Here is a 22188-nt window from a genome sequence, read left to right on the forward strand (position 1 = left end):
AAGATCATAAAGCCTGTGACTGGCAGAGCTGGTACGAACACCCTGTCCGTGCTCCCCTCCCCTTCCTGAACCTCAAGTGGTCACAGCTGCAATTTGCCTGCTCCCCCGGGGGAGGGGTCCTGGGGGACTGCTGCGAGCAGCCCTGGAGGTCCATCCTGCCTGCAGGACAGGCAAGTGGCTGGCCAGGCCAGTGCTTGGCGTATCACTTTCAACGCCTGGGAAGAAGGTTAAATACTTCTGAGGGGCCCATTGAGGCGGCCGCGGCAAGGGAGGGGCAGCCAAGTGACTTTCAAAGGGGCCTGAATGCCTGGCCGGACCCCTCCCCTGAAGGAGGGGGCCCTGCTTCCTCCCAGCCTAATGATGTGCTGGGCTCAGCCAGGGTCTTTGGCGGCAGTTTAACCCGAGCGGGCGGATTTCGTTCCCACTGATCTCAGCTTGACACCCAATTAGCACAAGAAAGGGAGGAGGAAGCCTGGGAGGCGCCTCCCAGCCTCCAGGGCAGGAGGGGGGCCGGCAGGCAGACAAAGGGCTGTGGGCAGGGGGCACCCGCGACTCTGCCTCCCCTGCAGACCCCGCCATTGTCTCCCTAGGAGCTTCAGAGGGGATGGCAGGGCCTGCTGAAGGGGACAAGGGTGGGGGCCCTAGTAGATCAGATCAGGGAAAAGCTCATGGGTGAGCCTAGCCCAACTGGGGGCAGTGAAGGTCAATGGGTAGGGGCAGGGATCCCGGAGGCCTAAAAACCTAGGCTTGAGTTCTGACACGTAAGGGTCACTTCTGAGCCTCACTTTTCTCATCTGAAAAATGGGACTGAGCATACGCTCCACTTCCCTGAATAGCGGTGAGGGCTCAATTAGGTGGCGCATGCTAAGTGAGCCTTCAGTAAATACTCATTGAGCAGGATAACTTATTGGATAGAGTAGGCTTGGGGTCAGGAGAAACCAAACTAAGCTCACTGATAGAGTCAGCTCTGATTCACAGGACAGGGTAGAACTGACCCTAGGAGTTTCTGAGACTAACTTTTTATGGGAGGCAGTCCTGAAGCCTCGTCTCTCTCTCATAGAGCTGACTGGTGCTTTTGAACTGCTGACCCTGTGTGACCCAATGTTTAACTATTAAATCTCTCATGGGAGAGAGACACCTCGATCCTTGGCTCCACGCAAGAAAGAATTCACGCCGAAGCCTGGTTTGTGATCCAAATGAGTTTTATGAGCGTTAGAATAGGTTTCAGGGTTACACAGGCACCCGCAGGGCACTTCACCCCGTGCAGCCTCCCTAGACTGGTCAGAAACTCACACGACTGGCTATAGGCTCCTGCCTTTTCAATTATTCGGTGGGAGGCGTGGTGGACGACCCTGGTCGACCCCATTAGCTGAATTGAATTTACCTGGCTTAGGTGGGCCAATCCAGGTGCAGCGCCCACCCGGGCGTACCGCCCCTTCCTGGCCGGAAACCTGAACCTCTGAGCATGCATAATGGACGCCCCAGTCCCTAAGCTAAACTACCTAACATAACCACTTTGCCACTAGAGCTCCTGGGGTCTTTTTTATAAAAAGAGAGCTGGTCATACCCAGAAGAGCTGACCTCTCGGGGCGCTGCTAGTGTCTGGACCATGCAAAGAGAACTTAGGGACCACTCCCTAATTGAGGTGTGCGCTCTCTCCTTCCTCCCTCCCACTGTGCCCCCTGTGGACTTTGACCTACATGCTACTTCCTTTGGGGAGCTTTCCCTGATCTCAGGCCTGAAAAGGGGGCTCAGACCCCGTGTCCCCCTTCATATCATAGCACTCTGTGGTCTGTTTCTCCATGGCTTCTAGAACCATCAGCTCAGGACAGGGACCCCTCGACCAAGTCCACCATCATGTTTGCAGCATTGGCACTGGGCTGGCACTTATTAGGAGCTCAATGGATGTCAAATGGATGAAGCACCGCCCTATCCTCCCTAGGTCTCTTCTGTTGGGGTGGGTGGCTGTTTGCAGTGGCTCCCAGGATCAGGGAGCCTGTAAGTAAGCAAGTCCACTTACTTCTGAGTGAGGTCACGTTGTACAGGCCACTGAGTGCCTTCTAGGTAGATTGGTCCTAATCTGCGAGCAAAGGGAGGCCATCACATCCCTATGAGCTGCAGAGCGCTACTTGTTCATCCCACTTGTTCAAGTCACCAGCGAACATTCTTTATCAAACCCCTATGATGGGGAAAGCGCTCTACTGTGCATGATCAAAAATGAATCCAATCGGGCAAGGTTTCTACCTGGGAGGCACTAAGAAGCTAATGGAAAAACCTTCGAATATTTTTTGCTGAGTGGGCCTTAAGAAGTCATTTGGTTGATCCCAAACAATTTCTACAGACCCAGGCCAGGGAAGCTTGAGTTACTCACACAGCACAGAATGTGGCCCTGGCGGACGGAAGGGTTCCTCTGCGCTTTCAGAGGACCAAGAATGCGTCTACATTGTCTTTGTGTTGCCAGTCTCCTGGAGCAGCGCCTGGCATGTGGAAGAGGCTTGGAACTGTCCACGGACTTGATCTGTGCATTGAAGCGAAAGCTGAAGGGAGGGCAGCAGGCTGGGCAGAGAGGAAGCAGGGTGCAGGGACAAGTGAGGGGCTGGAGGGGCTGTCAATGCAAGAACGAACGAACGGGGTTGCAAAATGAGGCTAGAAAAGAGACGAATCCAAATTTGATGACAGCAGGTGGAAGGGGAGAGAGACTCGGTCCCAGTGTCTTGCTGGTTGTGTCCCTGAGCTGTGAAGGCAGCATTGTGCCAAGAACTCACTTAGCCCTTATTACAACCCTAGGAAGTAGGGACTGCACCCTCCTTTTACAGATGAGGAAACTAACAGCGGCACAAAGACCTTGAGGGAACTGCCTGAAGATCTTCGGGGAAGCAGTTGGACATAGATGTAAAGCTGGCAGTTGAACTCCCCAGAGTCCTTGCTATCGCATTAGTCTGCCCTTAACCACTAGGCTACACCACCCTCCCCTAGTAATGCCGAACTCAGATTTTGGAATTGCGCAGTTCACATGCCCATGGAGCATCCACTATTTGTTTTTTATTAGAACGTTTCACAAATTTGCACATCATCCATGCACAGGGGTCTACTGGAATTTTCTCTGCATGGATCCAATTTCAGTACATGTGTGAGCACGCAGCCACTTTACCCCATCACCTGCCTTGAGCTTTTGCAACAAGTTCCTAGGGGACACCCTGTCTCTTATTCCCCTCCGATCCTTTCCCACATTCTAGTTGGAAAGGATGCTTTTTAAAAAGTTTCAGCAATCTCATTTCTTCCTAAAGACCCTCATTATCCTGTCATTATGACCAGAACAAAGACGGTAGTACTTCTCTGGCTTACAAGGACTGCTTTGGCCTGTCACCTTTCTAGCGTCATCTCTTTCTATTCTCCCAGCACCCACCTCACCTTCCTCTCTTGATGCTCCAGCATGTCCCTCCAATCAAAACTCAGAACATGTGCCCCTTAGGTTTTCCTCACTGGAATGCTCCCAGGTCTCTCTCCCCAATCCCCTGCCAGGTACCTTTACTCAGACCTTAGCTATCAGCCCGCGCCCAGTCAGGTCAGTTTCCTTCGTGAAGTTCCTGTAACTTTAGATCTTGTGTTTGAGATTTTACATCCTGTATGGTCACTGATTAAAGTTCATCTCTCGACTATGAAGGTTGTAAAAGAATCCTTCCTATTATCCCCGTTCACCATTGCTTTCTCCCGCCGCACTGCCATCAGTCGACGGCACTTAGGACAGGGCAGAACCGCCCCGCGGGTTTCTGAAACCGCAGCTCCCTACGGGTGTGGACAGCCACGTGTCGCGGCGCCAGCGGGCGGGTTACAACCGCTGACCTTGTGGTCAGCAGCCCCGGCCAGTAACCACCACGCCACTGCAGAGGCGCGGAATCTCCGGAGCGAACGACCAAAGCGGCGCCTAAAGCGATGGTTAGATAACGAGTAGGAGCTCAGGAGAACGCGTTTTTGGGGTGGGACTGAAAAGCTGGGGGCCACAGTTGAAGTCGTAGGAGCGGATGGGATCGCTCAAGCCCTGTTGACGGGAGAGATGTAGAACTAATGCAAAGCAAAAAGAGTATTCCGGCTCACAGTCATTACGCAAGGATGCTGGGAGTCGTCCCCTGCCCAAGGGCAGCCTTGTACGAGTCACTTGCCACTCTGGGTCTCTCCGAAACCTGCAGGCACAAGGCGGAGGAGAACTTGCTCTTACAGCCAAAGACCCTCCGCGGCTTCCGTTCTCCTTCCCGCCTCCCCCTTCGGCCTCCACCCAATAGCTGAAGAGTTTGCTTCCCTGAGACCCGCCTCTTCCGGTCGCTGCCAGGGCCCGTGACCGGAAGTGGGGTGGCGCGCCGGAAAGTGTGGGGTGCTTCCTGTAAGTTTGGCTTCCCCAAGATGGCAGCGCCCTTGTCAGTGGAGGTGGAGTTCGGGTGAGTCGCGGAGCTGGGGCGCCGTGGGGATGGACTGACGCTGTCGGGCCCGGAGCCCCCCTCCCTCTGCCGTGGAGCCCGTCACCACCGAGTCTCCGGGGCGCTCGGCACCTGCCCGCAGCCACGCCACTCGCCTCGTAACGTCGGAGGGGCTCAGCAGCTTTGGCGACGGGGCCGTATGTCCAGGAATAGAGGCGCACGAGTTGCGTTCTCGGTGGCCTGTCGGGCCCAAAAGACGTAATCGTTAGCCGGCAGCCTCTCTTCCATCTTTAACGGTCTCGTTAATCTTGAAAAGGCCACCCTTCACCCCCCGGTTTCTTCTGTCATGCAGCACCGTGTGCGTACACGGTTTAGGGGACCCAGTCAGTCGTGGGATCTGTGACCAGAACGAGGTTCTTGTATTCTCTTTCCCAAGGCTTGGGGGTACTTAACAGAGTTAAACCCTCTCGAGACATGCAGTAAATTTGTTGAGTGCGCCCTGCATATCTTGGGTCGCATAGAGATTCGGTGGTAAGGAGCAGTGAGGTCAACGAACACGGACAGTGTGTGAAGTTAAGTACACAAATTGGGGGAACATGCCCAGAGCAGAAGAAACACGCAGGGAAGAAGTCCCCTCAAGTCACAATTTTCTCTCCCCTCCAAACAGCAGCCGGGATTTGTGCTGTGCAGACTGCTTGTTAAGTAGCCAGTAGCTGATTTTGCCTTTCCTTCACACTCATAACCGGAATGAACAGCTGAGCTTAGAGGAAGGCAAAGAAACGGAGGCTCTAAGAAACGGAAGGTGTGATTTCAGCATGGCATCTAGCTGGGACCAAAAACCCAAATGTTGCCACCGACTCACAGTTGTGAGTGTGTAGGTAGATAGCTCTATAAACGGTCATAGAAACCAAGCTGACGTGAAAGAACAGAGGCTGAGATTGGATTCTAAAACTGCCCCCATACATGCCTTCCCTTCCACTGGATGCCTCCAGTTTTCCGTTCATTGGGTAGTCCATTCATTATATTGAGTGCCTACCATGTGCTAGGCAGCGAGCCAGACAGTGAGGATACAAAGATAAACAGAACTCTGTCCGTGCTCTCAGTGTTTAGCATGCCTGTCTCTTAGAAGGGAGGGAGAAAGCGCATGAATGTTGAGTGCATTTTAATCGATGGTATTGTCTGGCTCTTTGGACCCAATGAGAACTGTAGGGTCTGGCCCTCTGTCCTTTTTTGCCTAGCTGACCTGTGGCCCATCTATGCCCCCCCCCCAAAGAACTGGGAGTGCTAGGAGGTTCCTTGCTGCCTGCACACACCTCAGCCGAGATGGAAAAGGAGAAGCGGGCAGACTGTGTATTAACATTTGTCTATAGCCAACTCACCTTTCGTTCAGACTTAAGAGTTGGTAATTCATTCATCAGATGTGTCTTTTATATGCCAGGCACATATGTAGAGGGAAGATACAGATAGGATTCTTTCCCTCCAGGTGGTTGGGATAATGGCCCCTTTTCTGACCTGACACCTTCAAATCTCCTTTACCCCAAAAAGCATAAGTGAGCTCCAGCAAAGGATCCCTCCACCCGCAGCACTTATACCCAGCACCATCCTCTCCCCTTGCTAGCACTGCGTGTCTGTCCCGTGAGGACTGCAGCTTAGGAAGCAAGGAGAGCCCAGGGGTGTGCCAAACTCAGGTTCCTTCTCTCTTTGTTCTTGTGCATTTTGCCCTTGGCCTTGCTCTCATTGCACATGTGCCTCAGCACATCCTGTATCCTTTACTTTGAACTTGAGTAGATTTGCAAAGAAACCACCATGCCCTTCATCCCCTCCCTCTTGTCACTTCATGGACCCCTTGAGCCTTGACTAGTCTGAATTAGGACTGTGTCACTTCTCCCTGAAGGTGCAATCCTCTCAGCCCCACCAGCTTTAAGACTCTAGAAGCTCTTTTGGACCTTCCTCCCTCCGCCATCCTCTGCCTTGTCTCCTGAACTGTCACCAGCAAAGCATTTTCTCAGGACACACAGGACTCAGTGCATACATACTACAGGGGTGTGTTGTGTCCCAGAGGTCCAGGCTTTCAAGGCTCAGGTGGAAGGCTCCCTCCCTCTTTCCCCAGTTTCCCTGTGTCTGGCAAGTCACGGCAAAGGAAGGGAATGCCATTGCATAAAAAAGTGGGCATTTTTATTAATTGAGTCGTTAACTTACGAGTGTTTTCTGTGTGCTAGGCATTGTTTTTGACAGGCCTTTCATTTCAGCTAAGTGAGGGAAATAATGTTTAAGAAAAAGATTATGGTAAGCTACAGTCAGTAAAAGCCATTTTGGGACTGTCTCTACCTGCCATTGGCCCCAAGCAAGCACTATCACCAACACTTGGGGATCCTTCCACTTGGGGAAGGTGAGTTACCCTAAGTAAGTAATCCCTGGGTGGCTTTGAATAGCAACTCCTGCAAAACGGAAGAGGGTCTGGCCTTGGGTCTCTTCTGGGGCCAGAAGAGCCCCATGCCTACCTCTCTGAATCTCTCGAGAGGCTAGGCACGTGCCCATAAACTCAGTGGTGACAGGTCACTCACTAAGCTAGACTGGACTGGTCCTCCCCTCATCTGCTTGTACAGGGAAAACAGTCTCAACCTCCGAGCCTGGCACCACCAGGTTTGGCCACCCCTCTTCTCTGACCCCCTACTTTTGAGCCCCTTGACTGCCACCCTCCCCCAGCCCAGCTGCTGCATGTGCCAACCCCCTCCCTCCCCCACAGCAGAGAAGGAGGTTCTTGGAAGGGGATAAATGGAGGCTCTGTGCCGGCTTGCAGCTGACATGGCCCTGTGCGCTGCCACAGATGGGCCTGCTCACCCCCTCCACATTTCTGCATCAACAAAGTGTGACCTTGTTTGGATGACAGTCGCCCCATGTTTCCCCCATGACAATGCTTGCCTTGCCGCTACCTCCCGGGGGGCTTTCTTAGGCCATCTCTGTTCCCCAAAATTGAGAAAGGGTGATAGGCTGGGAGGCATCCCATCCATCCAAAGTCTGTTAAGGCCTCAATTGGGCCACGTGAAGTCCAAGGTAGAAACTAGGAGACTTGAGGGAGAGCCTGTGTGGGCCACTGAAAGAGCCTCGGGCTCATCTAAAGCCTTGGCTTCTTGGCTTGGCTTCAGCATCTCCTCTATGACAGCCTTCCCTTGGCTGGTGCTAGGATGCAGGCATGTCCTCAAGGAGCTTCCTGACCTGTGGGGAAGCTTTTTTCCCCCTCTTCTTCTCCCAGTTAGGATTCCATCCCAAGCTCAGCCACTGCCTGTCCGACCTTAGACACATCTCTTAAGCTCTCTGGGCCTCCATCTGCATTTCTGTCAGGTAGACTTGATAATACGTCTCTCGGCCTTCTTCCCAGGGATGCCTTGTGGAAGAACTGAGATGGGAAACACCTTAGAAATGCCGAGGTGATGTGGATCATTCTTGTTAGTTGGTACTAAGCCCAGTAGCCTCTCTTGCCCACCCACCAGACCAGCAGTAGGTGGTTTGTTTGGGGAGGGGTATTTCATGTGCTCACATGACTTGTCAACATTTGTTGTAGATGAAGATGCAGAGGCTTGAGAAGATTGAGTGCCCAGAGCCTTATCATCAGGCCAACAGTGGAGCCTCTTCTCTGTTCCCAAGTCAGCTCCAACTCTTATTCCCTCCAGAGTGAATGGGCCAGTCTGCACTCTTGGGTGCTTGGTTATTAGTAAACATTGTTTACATCCTTCTTTACCATCGTTGGAGCCATGGTGGCATAGTGGTTACGCATCAGGCTTCGATCCACGTGGTTGCCAGTTTGAAGCCACCAGCAGCTCTGGAGGGAAAAGCCTAGGCTTTTCCCTCCTGTAAACAGCCTCGGAAGCCCACACGGGGTGGCTGTGAGTCAGCTCTGCCTGGATGGCTGTGAGTTTGGGGCTGAGTGTACCATGTCAGGATTTCACGTGTGAGAGTCAGTCACCAGGACCAGCCACATTGGCCCTTGGTCTCCGGGGCTTCCAGTTCCAACTCTAATCTCCTTGTTCAGCTTCAGCTGCCTCCTGCTGGCAGCCCCTTCCTTACCTGGCTGTCTTTGGCCCTCCTTTCCAGCGGCGGTGCAGAGCTCCTGTTCGATGGTGTGAAGAAGCATCAGGTCACCTTGCCTGGACAGGAGGCGCCCTGTGAGTATTGACCTTCTGGGCTCCCCTCAGCGGTGGGTATTGGGCAGGAGTCAGTCTTGTGGGATGACTCGTGTCGGTTGAGGTGGGAAAGCCAGGCCAAAGAGGGAGGACGAGGGACGGTCACTGTGGTACTTTCCCCCGTCCTGTGCAGTCCAGTCCACCAGCTTTGCCAGAGGAAGACAGGGCAGCCTGGGGCTTGCCAGTGTGGGCCTTGTCCTCAGTTAGACTTGAGATGAAGTCCTGTGCGAGCTTTAGGCCAGGGCCTCACCTCACTGAGCCTCAGTGCCCCTGTCTGTGAAGTGGGGATGGCAGTACCCACCTCTCGGGGCTGTTTAAAGGACCGAATAAACAATAATTTGTGTCTCAGTTATTATGGCTGAAGTGGTCAAGGGTTTCATTTTGCTTTGATCCACAATCAGTACTCATAGAAGCAGCAGTCACGAAATCAACTGACAAGAAAAGAAAACAAGGAACATGGCAGATTGTGTCGGCAAACCTATCACACAACACCTCTTTACAGTCTGGAAGAGCGGGACCAGCACTGTGAGGACTTGGGGGGCTTCTGATCCAAGCCAGAGTGCTTTCAAGTGAGGCCTGTCTGCATGGCCTCCACCTGCAGGCACTCAGCTCTCCTTCTGTGGGTCAGCACTCCCAGCTTCCCCAGTGAAGTGCCCAGAGGCACCCCACTTGATACGCCAGCCCCACGCACAAAAGCACTTGGCTTAACCTGTTCTGTGGGTTGGGAAGTCCGCCGCTCTATTCCCTGCTTCGGCCGGAGCTGCTGCTGCTCTGATGGTTTGGTAGTCTTTTGGCTCCAGGAAGTGTGCTGCACAGGAACCGCAGGTCCAGAGGATACACTACTCTGCACCTGACTCTTGCTGGTAATGAGAGCTCTCCTCCTGCTTCTCAGAGCTCATTTTGTATGCAGCGGGATGGCATTCCGGGGACTCTTCACAGTTACTTAGAGGTGAATCCTATCAGTATATCTCCCCCCCCCCCCCACCTTCTTGCCAGACCCATGCAGGGAATGGTCGTCTGTGGGAGTCACAGACTTTGTTTAGCAGAGCCACATTAGATTCACTGTCCCTGCCAGAAGAACAAGCAGGTCTATCAGGGAAGAAGTGCCGCTGTGGGCAATGGGACTTACATACATTCGAAAAAGACATCCTGCCTGGTAGAGTAGACCAGTGAAAACAGAGGAAGCCTGTCAGTGAGATGGACGGGCACGGGCTGCACCCGTGGACGCAGGCTCAACAGCTTGTGAGGATGGTGCAGGACCTGGGTGGGTTCGTGCTGTTGTGTGTGGGGTAGCCCTGAGTCAGAACCAGTTTGATGGCATCGCATGCCATTGGTATGACACGGCAGCCGAGAGATGTTCTCATGAAAGTAGGAAACTTAATGAATGAAATGATGTGACTGAGATCACATTAGGATACAAGGATTTGGATGAGAAGAAAAATAGCTAGCCATGAAAGATACCAGTCAAGAATGGCTAGCCAGGGTGGCAGAATGTTTTAATTACATACTACCTGTAGATGAAGAGAGTACAGGTGTTCTGTGACTATTCTGTAAGAGCCTTGGTAGCCCTGCCAGGTAAGTGTTGGCCTGCTGACCTCAAGGTTGTCAGTTCAAACCCACCAGCCATTCCTTGAGAGGAAAAAAAATGAAACTCTTTGCTCCCTTAAAGAGTTACAGCCTCAGAACCCTGTAGGGGTGCTGTGAGTGTGAACCAACTCAGTGGCAGTAGATTTGATGTCTCTGTTGGTTTCCGTTTTTACTATTCTTTGAACTTTTCCATAGTGAAAAATAAAAAGTTGGACAGTGGTTCACTGTAAGAGATGCTAGATGTTTTTTCTTCCTAATTTGCTATTCAGGTGCTTTTTCTTTTATTCATCGAACATGGACATTGAGTGCTTCTGCAGCTGCAAACTCCGTGCCAGGCGCTCAGGACTAGGGTGGACACATGCTAGTCCCTCTTCAAATTGGGACGTTGGTGGAAAGTTCATTTGCACATGTCCCCGTGGGGAAATGTCAGTGTAGCCTGTGGGGCGGGGGGCTGGGGGTGGTGGTCAGTGCTAGATGATGCCACTGTTGAGGTCCTGCACCAGCCTAATAATGGGTCCCAGCAAGAGGAGGATGCCCAGGTTTAGAGCCCAGCCTCCACTTACAGCTGAGATACTTGTAGGGAGGAGGAGAAAGCCATCCAGGAAGCAGGGGGGTACAGTTGGATGGAGGTGGGAGGAGAAAACGATCAAGTGAAGTTCAACAGATTTCTTCCGAGACTGGATGTATTTCTGCCAATGAGGGCACGCGGTTATTTGCCCAAATTCTCTGGCTGGCTGCCAATAAGCCTTGCTCATCTCTCAAGCCAGGAACCAGTGGCACAGGGGGCCTTACCAAGGCTGTGCCCACTATGATTTGGGGGTGGGTTGTGTGTGTTTCTGGTGGGGGAGGGTCTGAAGTGGTCAAGGGGGCAGTGCTCCCTATTTTGTCAGGTGGGCACACCGCCTTGGCCACCTTGAGAGGAAGCAAGGGCCACCGCAGAAGAAGCCTTCCAAGGCTCTCAGCAGAGAGGCGTCATCAGGAAGCTTATTGCCGTGATTTATTCCCGCCTGAGTTTGCTTGGCGTGCGAGTTTGCAGTGTTCCATAGTTACAGCCCCGTTGCGTCATTCATGGACTGAGTGCTCCCCCAGTGCCAGGTGTGACCCTTGGCAAGGTTTTGCTGAGTGCTCCCCTTGTGTCGGGCATAGGACGAGTTGCTGGGTAGTCTATGTCGAGCAAAGCAGTGTTGCCCTAATAGAGCTGACAGTGTGATTTGGGTACAGCCAGGCAATAAATATGTCCACAAACAAATACATAATGACACGTTGTAGTAACTCCTATAAGGGGAGCAATAGGGTGTTCTCAGTGAGACTAACTGGTGGTCCCTGGAGGCTCCTTTAAGGAGTGACATTGGAACTAACATGCATGACAGAAAGAAGCCAGCCTCGTGTACGCAGAGTAAAGATGCCTGAGGACCTTTTCCAAGCACACATGAAGCACATATGTGGGGTTAGCACATATGCAGGTCCCAAGGTTTTGAAAGGACTTAGGGTGTCCCAAGCTGGAGGAGACCCTCGTTAAAGGGGCCCAGGTTGAGTTTGGGGCAGTGGGCAATGCCTCAAATGGCGAGGTGTGTATTTGTTCCAACTGGAGATCTCCACTGAGTTTATGAAGGGGTGAAAGAGCTCAATCCCAAGTCCTACAGTTATCTAAGATAGCAGAGCCAGAATCCACACCTAAGACTCTCCAAAGCCCTAGTCCCAGGCCTCTAACCTGTCGGTCTCTATCCCCAAGGGCTCCCAACATGCTCATCCGTAATCTACGTACAGTTTTTAAATTTTTGTTCATTCTTTTGTTCGTGCCATATTTGTCTTAATTCCATAATGGCCCCAGTAGAGACTATCAAGGAAGTCAAACCTGAGAGAGTAAGACACGCACGAGTGCGCTGGGACCCAGGGTTTTGAATTCTCATCCTAGCAGAAAAGGAAAGGAAAGAGGAAGCCGAGCAACCATGAACCCTTTCCTTCGTCTTTGGGCTCTTGGCTGGGTTTGACTCCTGGTTCTCATTTGTGCCCTGCTGTGCCTGGGGACATGGTCACATTGCAGCCATAGAACTAGGTGGCAGCTGCCAGCCTCGACCCTAGCACCTGGACCCAATGGGAGGGCAGTAGTCTCACTCTGCCCCTGTGCCCGTGCCCAGAGCTGTTGCCTGGCAGCTTTCCCAGCCTGGGGGCTGCCGCTTGGCCAAGCCAGTCTTGAGGACTTCAGCAGAGAAAAGAGCAGCCATAAGATTATGGATTGTGACAAGTCTCACAAACGGGGGGACTCCAGGCCCTGGAATCTGGGGCCAGGAAAGAGCTCCCAATCCAGCCAAGTGGGGAGAAGTGGTTGTGGGAGCAAGGAGAGCGCAGTGGGTGCCCTGGTGAGAGAGGACCTGGCGGAGGGGGGGGCAGGGGTTGCAAGTCCATTGTTTCAGGGGGCGGCTGTCTTCCCATTTATGAAGTGGAAAGGTTGAGCCAGTCCATGGCCTATTGAGCTAGATGCCTATTTGGTGCCTACACTCTCAAAGCAGTTGCTTCTAGCTCTTCAAAAGGAGAGCCGTTGGTATAGACGGCGCCCCATAGTGTCAGAGCAGAGCTGCTCCAGAGGGTTCCCAGTGGCTGAGTTTTCAAAGTAGTTTCTCAGTCTTTTTTTCCGAGGCACCACCAGTCTTTCAACTCCCTTCCAGCCCTACGTGTGTGCATACAATTCTGTGGAGCAGAACGCGTTGCTCCCGTAAGAAGTGTGTGTGTGTGTGTGTGTGTGTGTGTGTGTGTGTGTGTGTGTGTGTGTTGACAGCCCAGTGGAACAAGCTTGGTTGGCAGGGATGGTTGGCACCTAGGAGTTTGTGGGTGTGGTGGCTCTGTGACTCCAGTCCCTTCAACTGAGAGCTTGCCTTCCCTTGGTGTCCTGAGCGTCCACACATTCTGCCCAGCACCCTGGCTTCCTGGGGACCAGCTCCCGCGCTTTGAAGAGCAGGGCACAGTCAACAGGCTAGTTTTTTATCAGTGGCCTGCCCAAGCGGAGCCCATTACCTGACCTGGCCTGGCCGCCAGCTGGAGAAATGTCTGCCTTACCTTGCCCTGCCCCTCTCTCTTCCCGGCCATTGTGCCCCTCTGCTCTGCTCTGCTCACATTAAAGGGTGGCTGGTGGGGGAGGGTGGGCGAGCGGGCGGGAGCTGCTCTGGGAGCTCCTGGGCGCTTTAAACTGCTTAGCATGCGCTTCACAACCTCTCTGGGGCCAGCTGTTCCTTTCTCTGCTCTCAGGGCCTGTTTGCCGATCCCCTCCCTCCTCTCCCTCCCGCCCACCTCCCAGCCCCTGTGCAAAATTGCTTTTGAAAAGATCCACTTTCTGCTTAATTAAACAATGAGGAGCGTCCCCTCGCACATCTGTAAACCTCCTTCTGAGGCCAGTTTAGCCCACAAACTGCTCCATTCTTGCCCCCATTCACTTGTAAATGGACCCTCTGATGTTCTCTCCACCCCCTCTTCTCTCCTGCTCCCCGACCCCAACTCTTTCTTCTCCCTTTTCAGCCAAGGCCTGGGGTGGGCTCCCAGAAGAGCCTGGCTTGGAGCCTGGTGGACTTTGTGGGATAGGCGGTATAGCTGGTGGAAGAGATGGCTGAGAGGATCAGTCTCGTGTCCACATCTGAGGCGAAGAAGGGACACATTGCTGGTGTGGTCCCTGTCAGCCAACTCAGCCCGTTGGGCAGAAGTGGCCGGAAGACAGTTCTGTTCTGCTTGGGATCAAGAGCTGTCCCACAGCCTGATGGACCTGCCCCTGGGGGTTTAAGGAGTGGGGAGGAGACACAAGGATTCCGGCCACCGAGGCTGGCTGGTGTCCACCCGATGAGGACAAGGCCCTGGGGAGGAGGGCTCCTGGGGGAGGCCTGTGAGAGCAAGCCCTCACTGCCCTTTGTGAGCAGCCTCCAGTCGTGGGGCAACCAAAGCAGCCAACGTCGCCTTCAGCTGGGCGTACGGTTCACTATGCTGGGGTGCCCCTACCATCCTCACACAACGCTTCGGAGTTCTGCTCATTGCCACTAGTCAGAAGTCCGTGAAAGCCACTTCCTGCCCGTGGCCACTGAGCACCCAGCCCAGGTCTTCTGCCCCAGAACCTGAACTCCTAACCTTTTCCACCCCAGAGCTGCCTCTCCTGTCATCGTACGGGCAGCGCAGGCCCCACGGCTCCTAGTACTGGGCACCCCCCATGAGAGATGTCACCTTCGTCTTACTGTGCTGCTTGCCCAGCAGTCAGGCCTCCAGCACCCACAGCTTTTGAAGGGCATTCCTTCCTGGGTGGCCCAACACCAGACATCTTATGGGTCTGAATGTTGTCTATGTGGAAGGGAGAACAGTGTCTGGGACCCCCTCACCACTCTCCTAGTCCCCCATCCCCTCTCTGGCTGCTGATGGGAGTTAGTGTACCCTACTGAAAACCAAGGCCAGTGCCCGCACTGACTGGTTAGTGGTTGACTGAGCGTGTCCCCAGCTTGCCAGGCCACTGGGCAGAGCGTGTGGAAGCTTGGGATGTCAAGGGATGGCAGAGTTCAATTTCCTCCTCCAGTTCGTGGGATAATTACACTGATGACGTGCCAGGCGCAATGCCAAGAGCCTAACAACAGCCCTATTTGCCATCCCCTTTTGACAAAAAAGCAAACCGAGGCCTAGAGAGAATGTCTGACCCAAGGTCACACAACTGGAAGCAGTGGAATTGAACTCAAGCCCTGGGCTGCCTGATGCTGAAGCCTGGGCTCTCTGTGGTGGCTCCTATTTTGAGTAAACATCTTGGGAGTTCAGAGTGCTCCCTCCCTCCCGGGCTGTGTTCTGGGGCCTCAGAACACACTTAGCCTGGGAATGGCAATGCCCTACTTCTGAGCTGGGACTTAATATGTGTCCAGACAGAAGCATGGGTAAACCAGCCCCGGGGTGTGGGCACCGCGCCCAGGGAGCACTGCTTCAGGTACAGTGCCATGGCCAACAGGAGGGGGAGGCCTCTTCCACACTTGCTCTGGCCTCATCCCATTGCTGATCTTCTTGCCCCCCCTGTCTCTTCTGTTTCTTTCTTTTTTTCCTCTTTCTCTTCTGTTTCTTGAACCTGAGCAGGTCCATCCTGCCTCAGGTCTTCCCATCGGTGCTTCCTTCTGGCCTGAATGTTCTCCCATCTCACCCTACCCATCCTTTAGCCCTCCCCTTCATTGTTAGCACGTGCCCCAAAGCCCTTCCTGATCCCAGGCCAAAGGCAAAGGTAAGGCTTTCACTGCCCTTGAATGTGTTTGTAGCACTTCCCACCCTGGTTAGATAAGGGAAAGCAGACTCCCCTGGTGGGCCTGGTCTTCTGCCTTACTGCCCGCTCTCTGAAATCTCCAGTTGCTCAAGGAACAGGGAAGATTTGTCCCCATGGACCCTGGGAGGGAGGCCACCCTCAGTAGGAACGGGAAAGCCTGACACTGAGAAGGAAGGTGAAAGTGAAATCCCAGAGCCACCCCCAGGCCACTGGGCCTGGACTGCTTAACCCTTCCTCCTCCCCTGGGCGCCTTTGGAAGCCAGCCATCTGGCTTGGAGGTTATTTGCATATTGTCTGGGCCTCCACAAGCCTAGCAAGAGGTCCCTGGGGTTTTTCAGGCCAGGCCAAGTGGCCCTTGCAGTCTGCAAAGGGGGCCGTGAGTTCCACCTCTCCTCTCCCCACCCCCAAATCCAGGCATGGGGGAACAATATGCGTGGTGATGCAGTGGCCTCACCATGGTAACAGGCTATCAAGAATGTGGGCAGGCCTTGGGAGGGTGGGGGCAGAGGAGGTGGGAGTGACCTGAGCAAATAGGAGCATCATGATAAATGAGCCCCTCACCCACCCCTCTGGGACTCCTTGATGGGATGGACCCTTACTTGGATGACTCCAACATGACCAGGAGGCCTCCTGCCACCATCCCAAGCCCATCTGGATGGAGCAGAAGCCCTGGCCTTGTTATCTAACTTGAGTCCTGCCAGGCCTTGTCCAGTGCTTCTCAGTACCTCTGCACACCCAGACACCACCCCGCCCGCCAGGGCCGGTTGATGGATGTGTCAGGCCCCAGCAGCTCTATCGAGCGGCAGCAAGATGTATGAGCCCGCGGCCCACCAGACAGTGCCAAGATGGAGGCCAAGAGGAGCCTGAGCAAGAGGGAAGCTCAGAAACCTCAGCGCCGGGCAAGGGGGTAAGGAGGGGAGGACCCTCCCAGTGTCAAGAGAAAGCGGCTAGATGGATGTAGCACTCCCAGCCCTGCCTGCTACAGGGTCTGGGAAGACCAGTCTGCTTTGTTTCCAAGTAGAAATGAAGATGGAAAGGCGGCATCCTCAGTCCATGGGCATTCTGCCCCTGGCCTCGTGCTCTGCTGGCATATGATCCTGAGAAGTAGGCACAGAGCAGAGGGGACTAGTCCGCTCAGGATGCAGGCCTAAAAATACATCCTGCCTGCTTAAGGGGCAGCCCAGAGGCCAACTCGAGTGCTTGAAAGTCCTTCCTGTGGAGGGTGCAGCGTGTGTCTATGACCTGGCAGCAGATCCGCGGACACCCTTTGCCTCTCTGCCTCCAAGCAGCCCTGCCCCTGCCACACTCCAAGACTCCGGGCTCCAGACCGTAAAACCAAAGCATGCCCTGGTCCCTACTCGAGTGAAGTCTCTGGGCTTTGCTTCAGCCATGGCTCTAGCTCAGCAGACACTGGATAACCCCTGGCCCCTACTGGCTTCCCTGAGCTGGTCCTGGTGCTCCAGTCTCTGAGAGGGAGCCCAGCCTATCTGAGGCATGGCTAGTTGAGGGAGGGCCACACACTTCTGGGAGCTGACGGACGGAACTAGGAAGGAAGTCCTTCAGCCTAGAGAAAGGGAACCCTAGGGATTGGCGCCTCAAAGCCTCCAGATGATGTTGGAAGAGCCCCTGTAAGCCCTGAGCCACCCGACTTTCCAGGGAGAGTCAGCAGCCCTGGCTTCAGGGTGACTGCCCCAGGCTAGAGGGCACCAGGAGGGGAGGGGGCGAAGTGGAGCAGTGATTTGTCAGCATCCCCTCTCTGAGGGAGCCTCTCTTCCTCAGCCAGAGGAAATTAACTGATGCTATCGGCTCCACGATTGTTTTTCTTGTGCTCAAAGGGAAATGTATGCAGACCCTCATAGAGCAGAGCTGAATTCTCCCACCATCGGAGACTGGCTAGGGAGATAAAGGTGGAAGGGCTGTGCAGGGCCTCTCAGAAGCCCATCTGTGGCCCTTCCAGACTTAGGGTCAGTGCCCCAGCCCTTTCAGATGTGACAGTCCCTCTTGCTGTCTGCCTTGAGTCCCCTCTCATAGGTAATGCTACCGCCTCTTCTCCAGGCCTCCAGCATTACCAGGGACCACTCTTCAGACTCCCCTGGCAGGCCCCTGGCCTCTCTTGACCCATGCTTCTCCCCTTAGGACCCCACAAGTGTAGGAACCACCACAGCTGGGGCCACCTGAGCCCCAGGTTCACGTCCTGTCCCTGCAGACAAAGCTCTGGGGCACAGGTGTTGGGGGCTGATGATAGTTTGTCTTCCTCTCCAGGGGACATCCGGAGCCTCCTGGTCTGGATCAAGAAGAACTTGCTAAGAGAGCGGCCAGACTTGTTCATCCAAGGAGACAGTGTGTGAGTCCCTTCCCTGGGGAGGGCGGGGGTGGGGGAGCGAGGGAGGGAAGAAATGTGTGAGCCGCCTTCTCTGAGTGCTTCTCCCACTCTGTCCGCCCTCCCTCCGCTGAGGAAACAGCTCTGTCTTGGGCCTAGTTCAGTCGTTTTTTCTTCAGATACCTTTTTATTGTGAATTAGGGAGGCTTAGTTCCAGTTTCTTTTATGACACTAAACTGTTGGATGTTAAAAACAAAAAACCCAGTGACAGAAAATGGGTGAATTTGGCAAAAAACCTTACATGCTGTTCTGCCTTCTGGTGGCCTCAAGCGTGGTGTGGAAACTGAGGCCGACCCCTTCCTTCCACCGGCCTCAGGACTTCTCCCCGTACTGTCAGCGCTGAGAGGGAGGGAGGGAGGTTAGGTGTTGCCCAGCTTGGACTCCCACAGTCTAGGATGGTGACTGCGTCTCTCTGCCCAGCAGGATGGCAGCCATCCACTCCCTCAGTGTGGCTGGTGACTGAGCAACTGCATTTCTACATTGTAGTGCTTTGTCACTTAACTGGCCACATGGCTCCCATAGACAGGGAAGCCACTGGCTGTGTGCTCATTCTGGACACCCCTCCCCCAGCCCAAAGCTTGTCTACCTGTCCCAGGCCCAGTCCGCCTAGTAGGAGAGGAGCCAGGTCCCTGTGCCAAGTAGTCACGTTGTTTCTCAAACAAGACCAGCCTAGTGCATCACAAAGGTGCGCAGAGCTGTCGTGGGACACGTTCACCTGCCTGGAGGCACAGGGCAGCCACAAGCCCTGTGAGCGAGGGCTGCCATCCAGCCCCTGGTTCAGCACATGGCCTGCTGTCCTCGTGTGGCCTCCCCCCAGGGACAGCCATGCTCTTTGGGCCTCTGGGGCCTCTGCCAGGCCAAGCTGCTGTCCAAATACTAGCCCGCCCTGCCACTCCAGACAGGGCTGCTTTAGAACACGCCAGTCCAGTCTCCTCTGGTCCAGAAGAGCAGATCGCCTGCTCTCCCCGATGGGATGCAGGAGGCCTGAGAGCCAACGCTCTCATTTCTTAGGCCAAGGAGAGTTCATTGAGACCCCTGGGACGATAGGCTGCTACTCCCATGACACATTGAGGCCAGTGTCAGCCCATCCCCACACAGACTTTGTCAGACACTGGTTTCAGCCGGGGAAACTGAGGCTCAGAGAAGCACAGCACCTTGCCCAAAAGCCTGGTGGTGGTGCTGGAATTCTCACTGGCTCCAAAGAGTGTGTCTGAACTGGTTTTCTTAAGATGAAGAAGGTAGCCTCCCCGTGCAGCGAGGACCTCAGAAGAGAAGGCTCCCCCCTGCCTACAGCCCCAAGGCGGAGCAGGTTTCCTCCCTGCCACTCACCCCACTCTTTTCCACAGGCGGCCCGGAATTCTGGTGCTGATTAACGATGCTGACTGGGAGCTGCTGGTCAGTACCTTGGGACAGCCCTCCCTCATCCTCTCCTCTCCCTGTTTCTGCAGGGCAGAGCTGAAGTATTCCTCTTCCCCACTTCAGCCCCCAAACTAAGGCACTCAAGTCATGGAGCCCCCCCCTCTGCCTCCCAAGGAAGGAAGGAATGAGTTGGGGACTGGGGGAGGTGAGCTCTCCCCAGAGGTTTATAGGTTAACCTACGGAGTAGTAGCCATTTTCTGGTAGGTTGTATCTGTCACCCTCAGAGCAGCCAGGCACGCTCCCCACCTTCCCCTTCTGACATCTGGGGGAGAAACTGGAAATGTACCCCTGACTCTCTCCTACCCCTCTTTCTTGGACCAGGGTGAGCTGGACTACCAGCTTCAGGACCAGGACAGCGTCCTCTTCATATCCACACTGCATGGAGGCTAAGGGCCCCTCCCTGCGCCTGGGTACCAGAGGACTTGGGAGAACAGAACCATCACATGGACCCTTGGGCCCTACTTCCACATCCCCCTGTCCCCCTTGGCTGCTTTCTTCCCTGCTCTATTCCCTGAGCTCACTCCAGGCAGGGAAAGGAGGCCAGGTGCTAAAACGGGCCTTTCTCAGGCACGTGAGCAGGGCAGGCAGGCAGGGAAGCAGGCAGTGGACACGACAGAACCCAGCTCCCTCTCCCAGCAACTGAGGTGGGGGGAGGGGCTCCCCAGGTTGGTCAGTAGAGGCAGGCTCTGTGGCCAGCTGACTCAGCTGCTGCCTTGCCCCTACTCCCGGTGTCTCTGTCTAAGCGTGGAGTGATTGCTCTCCAGGCCCAGGCGCCTCTGGGGGGACAGGAGTGGACCTGAAGCACTGGCGGCAGACCCTCTTGTCTTCAAGATCAGAGGAGTCTCCGCCTCAGTTTCCCTATCCAGACCTCAGAGGGCTCTGCCTGTCCCCCACTAATATCATTATGGAACCCCAGCTGGGGTCCCTTATTCAGTGCTGACCCTCCCCCCCCCCAGCAGCTGCTCTTCCACCCACACCCCTCCTCCTGCTCCCCCCCACCCCCAGCCCTTGACCCTGGCTGGCCTCACCCAACACAGGGCACCAGATGGGCTCCCAAGAACCTTCCCCCAGCCAAAGGCTGCCTGCCACTCATCCTGCCGGTTATTGAGGAGGAAGGGGTTGTTTGAACTTTGGACCAGCACATGGAGGTCTGGAGGGGTCAGTGTGCCTCAGTTTCCTCTTCAACAGCAATGTGGACATTTATAGTCATTAACTAGCCCATCTAGACATGGGGAGATGCCCAGTGGCCCAAATGTAGACTCTCCCTTTCCACTCCCTGCTGAAAGCACGATGGGGACAGGCCGGGCCTGGTAGGCAGGGTGATTTGCCCCTCCTCCCTCCATCCCTTGGAAAAATGTAGGCCCTCAGTGCTGGCAACAGCTGGTCTTGAGCAAATAAAAGATTAGGTTGTTGACTAGCCTTGCTTAGAGCTTCTTCCTTAGAAACAGGGTGGCCACCCTCTGATTCCCAGCCCTGGTCTCTGGTACAGCCTCTCTGGCCTCAGCTTGGGCTCGCACCACAGACTGTCCAGGAGGGGCTGGTCTGTGTTGACCAGCCTGGGACCCAGGATGCTGCTCTACCCTGCTGGCTTGAGACCAGCTGCAGCCAACAGCCCAGGCCCCAGGAAGAGGGGAACACGGATGAGCTGCTGAACTCCCTTCCCATGACCTGAAGAGAAAAAGGCTTGTTTGCTGAAGAGAGATCTCAAGAAAAAAACCAAAACCAAAAAAATAACCTTAACATCATCCCACTCAAAACGTTACTTTTCATTGAATGTCAGTAGTTTAAGGTGGGATTTCTCTCACCCTGTGGAGATGAGAGTGCCAAATGGTGGCCCCAGTAGTGTTGGGGAGCTTAGAGGACAGGTGACCCTAGCTGATGAACTGCTCTCCAGCACTGCTAGTCTCAGAGGCCCTGTGTGTGTGTGTGTGTGTGTGTGTGTGTGTGTCTGCACACGCGTGCACACACACTCATGCATGCAGGGAGGGGTGGCCATGTCCAGACAGTTTGGAGCTGGTCTGGGTGCGGGTTCAGGCCTAGATTGGGTTCTGCCTACTTTCCAGAGAGGCACTGTGACCAGCCATACCCAGTGCTGAGATCAGTGCCTCTGGGCCAGGGTCCAGCAGGGCTTTGAATGACTCTCCACTGACTGGCTCTGGTCAGCCTGTTTGGGGTCTCAAACCTGGAGGCTCCTGGCTGCCTCCCTGCCCACCCTCCACCCCTAAGCCCCACTGAGCCCTGGTTCTGAACAATGGTGCTAGACTGCCTTCCCCTGACAATCCAGGGCCAGCACAGGGATATTTAGGTTCGCAGATAGCAGGGCAGGGGGACATGCCTGGAACCGACTGTCTCGGTGCAGCTGAGCATAGTGCCCAGTGGTCCAAGTTGGCAAGAACCAGTCGCAGAGGACCATTTCAGATCGATTTTTGTAGACATAAGCTGGGCAGGAGAGCAGTCAGGCACAGATGACCCCAGCTCAGTCTCGGATACTCCCACCCACCCCTCCCCCAGGCAACTTCTCTTGAGTTGGCCTGCGATTTTGAGGAAATAAAATGAATAAACCCCACTATCTCTGAAGATTTTTCTTTAATGAAATTGATTCATTTATCCAAGTTATATTTCCCAAGCCTCCGGAGCGCCCCATTGCCGACACTTCTCCGGGTCCAGCCGCGGCAGGAGGCGCAGCCCATCGGCCGTCCGGAGCCGCTGCCAGAAGGGGTCGGCTTGCTTGGGGGTTGGTTTACGCTCTGTTTGTTTGTTATGGAGATACTGGTGAGGGGATAGGTTAGAACCGATTCCGAACGAGTTAGCAAGCGTATTCTGCCGGCATCTTCATTCGCCCAGACTTACTGCGGCTCCGCCGAGGGCAGGCCCCCACCACCACTTTCGACCCCGCTGCTGCGTGCCAGTTTCGTTCCCAGCCGAAATTCGAAAGGGGGACAAACG

At 54.6% G+C, this 22188-nt stretch overlaps 1 protein-coding gene across 1 annotated transcript; it reads left to right on the forward strand.

The window, feature by feature from the left end:
- The first annotated feature begins 4369 nt into the window (after positions 1-4369).
- Positions 4370-20659, forward strand: URM1 (ubiquitin related modifier 1). The gene is made up of 5 exons (XM_004713276.3): positions 4370-4433; positions 8505-8575; positions 17706-17787; positions 19170-19218; positions 19564-20659. Exons 1-5 carry the CDS (start codon positions 4399-4401, stop codon positions 19630-19632), a joined length of 306 nt encoding a protein of 101 aa, XP_004713333.1. The 5' UTR covers positions 4370-4398; the 3' UTR covers positions 19633-20659.
- Positions 20660-22188: the final 1529 nt, after the last annotated feature.

Source organism: Echinops telfairi, unplaced genomic scaffold, assembly GCF_000313985.2.
Source record: "Echinops telfairi isolate 266 unplaced genomic scaffold, ASM31398v2 ScPeMD7_22;HRSCAF=79, whole genome shotgun sequence".
Classification (NCBI taxonomy): Eukaryota; Metazoa; Chordata; class Mammalia; order Afrosoricida; family Tenrecidae; genus Echinops; species Echinops telfairi.

What these genes read in the sequence shown, in the direction of transcription:
- URM1 (XM_004713276.3), top strand. Translation starts at nt 4,399, where the DNA reads ATGGCAGCGCCCTTGTCAGTGGAGGTGGAGTTCGG. An exon ending in TCAGTGGAGGTGGAGTTCGG is followed by an intron (nt 4,434 to 8,504) that starts GTGAGTCGCGGA and finishes CCTCCTTTCCAG; the next exon opens with CGGCGGTGCAGAGCTCCTGT. An exon ending in ATGCTGACTGGGAGCTGCTG is followed by an intron (nt 19,219 to 19,563) that starts GTCAGTACCTTG and finishes TTCTTGGACCAG; the next exon opens with GGTGAGCTGGACTACCAGCT.